Below are 2,197 nucleotides of genomic sequence, written 5' to 3' on the forward strand. Positions count from 1 at the left end.
GTGTTCCATGTCTTCTGTGTGAAGAAATAATGAGAGATAAGTATAAAGTGTGGTGTGTTCCATGTCTTCTGTGTGAAGAAATAATGAGAGATAAGTATAAAGTGTGGTATGTTCCATGTCTTCTGTGTGAAGAAATAATGGGAGGTCAGTATAAAGTGTGGTGTGTTGCATGTCTTCTGTGTGAAGAAATAATGGGAGGTCAGTATAAAGTGTGGTGTGTTGCATGTCTTCTGTGTGAAGAAATAATGGGAGGTCAGTATAAAGTGTGGTGTGTTCCATGTCTTCTGTGTGAAGAAATAATGAGAGATAAGTATAAAGTGTGGTGTGTTGCATGTCTTCTGTTTGAAGAAACAATGAGAGGTAAGTATAAAGTGTGTTGTGTTGCATGTCTTCTGTATAAAGAAACAATGAGAGGTCAGTATAAAGTGTGGTGTGTTGCTTGTCTTCTGTGTAAAGAAACAATGAGAGGTCAGTATAAAGTGTGGTGTGTTGCATGTCTTCTGTGTAAAGAAACAATGAGAGGTCAGTATAAAGTGTGGTGTGTTGCTTGTCTTCTGTGTGAAGAAATAATGGGAGGTCAATATAAAGTGTGGTGTGTTGCATGTCTTCTGTGTAAAGAAACAATGAGAGGTCAGTATAAAGTGTGGTGTGTTGCATGTCTTCGAGTAGCAGATGACCTAATAGATGTTCTTTGATTAATGTAAGGCCAATGTTACATCCGCTCCTCTGACAACTGTACGAACCAATTTGAGTAGCACATGATAGTTGTATGTTGTTCGGAAGGCTTGTAATGTTTACTAAAAGTTATATTTTATGAAGGTACTTTCAGAGTTACTCATATGATAGTTACAAGGTCGTGTAAAATACACAAGCCCATTGCCAAGAAGTTAAAAAAAGTACCTGTTTACTAGTATGACAAAAATCTTTGATATTAATTTAAGCTTCTATTACATATTTTCAGGTTGCTTTCATAGATAAAAAGTAATTTAATAAACATGATTACTATTTAGAAACAAGTTTTGAAGTAGTTTTCACTTACAGATCCAGCAAAAGTCATAAAAAAGCTGACAAGTTTATCATCAGAAATTACAGGATGACGAGTAATCAAAGTGACAAATCTTTTCAATCCTTTTCGTCGATCCTCAATAAACTGTGAATCACCTAAAAAATGATTTTTTTTTATCAATATAAATACATATTCTGTACAAAAATATGAAATAATACAGAAAATTTATAGAACACAATCTGTTCCAAACAAAGAGAACATTACTTAACTAGTAAGCCTGTACTGGATTTTATGTAGGTTTTATGCAGGTCCTAGCTGGAGTACCCGTCCATTGGATGAGTGAAATAAAAACTCGTTTGTAACAAAGAATAGGAAATTGTGCTTTTATTTTTTTTTCTTAACATAATAAACATTAAAAGTGCAATAAAAATATAAAAAGGTACCCATACTGAAAAGAAAGACGTACTGTTTTCAAGAATTCTAATAATAGTGGTTACATAGTTCATTCTGATGCTGAAGGATATACAACATTGGTAGTTTTTCCAAAATTACTTATGAAATTTGGAAGGGGGGTAGCACCCCCATGACCTTCCTCATGCGTTCCTTTATCACCATGTGTCAAATTTGGTGCTGATTGATCAAGAAATGTGGAAACATACAAGTAAAAGATACACACATATATATTAACGTTTATTTGTACAAACATACATGTAAAAGATACACATATATATATTAACGTTTATTTGTACAAACATACAAGTAAAAAATACACACACATATATTAATGTTTATTTGTACAGATGACACACATAAATAGCTCTAATTCCACAAAGTTGTTTTCAATATCTTACTCTGTTGAATGGAAGATACATGACAGGTTTTTGAATAAGACTTACAATATAGTTTGATAACACATACTGACTTTAAAAGATCTCATCAATTAAATGATACTTGTGATAACTTTTTAATGTTTAACTGTATACAAATCTCACACCACTTTTGCTCAAGATACTTTATATTGACCTCTCATTGTTTCTTTACACAGAAGACATGGAACACACCACACTTTATACTGACCTCTCATTGTTTCTTTACACAGAAGACAAGCAACACACCACACTTTATACTGACCTCTCATTGTTTCTTTACACAAAAATTGGTTCGTACAGTTGTCAGAGGAGCAGATGTAAC

General features: G+C 33.0%; 1 protein-coding gene across 1 annotated transcript in view; it reads right to left on the minus strand.

Annotated features, from left to right (window-relative positions):
- The window catches only part of LOC106477279 (sorting nexin-8-like), a gene marked incomplete at its 3' end in the record, with an annotated part of 6,115 nt that extends 4,578 nt beyond the window's left edge, over positions 1–1,537 (minus strand). The window contains exons 1-2 of the mRNA XM_013937868.2: positions 1,504–1,537; positions 1,040–1,161 (exon numbers count right to left, since the gene is read on the minus strand). Coding sequence (XP_013793322.2) covers positions 1,040–1,161; positions 1,504–1,537 — 156 coding nt within the window. The remainder of the gene's footprint in view (positions 1–1,039; positions 1,162–1,503) is intronic.
- Positions 1,538–2,197: the final 660 nt, after the last annotated feature.

This window comes from Limulus polyphemus, unplaced genomic scaffold (genome assembly GCF_000517525.1).
Source record: "Limulus polyphemus unplaced genomic scaffold, Limulus_polyphemus-2.1.2 Scaffold13880, whole genome shotgun sequence".
NCBI classification, from domain to species: domain Eukaryota; kingdom Metazoa; phylum Arthropoda; class Merostomata; order Xiphosura; family Limulidae; genus Limulus; species Limulus polyphemus.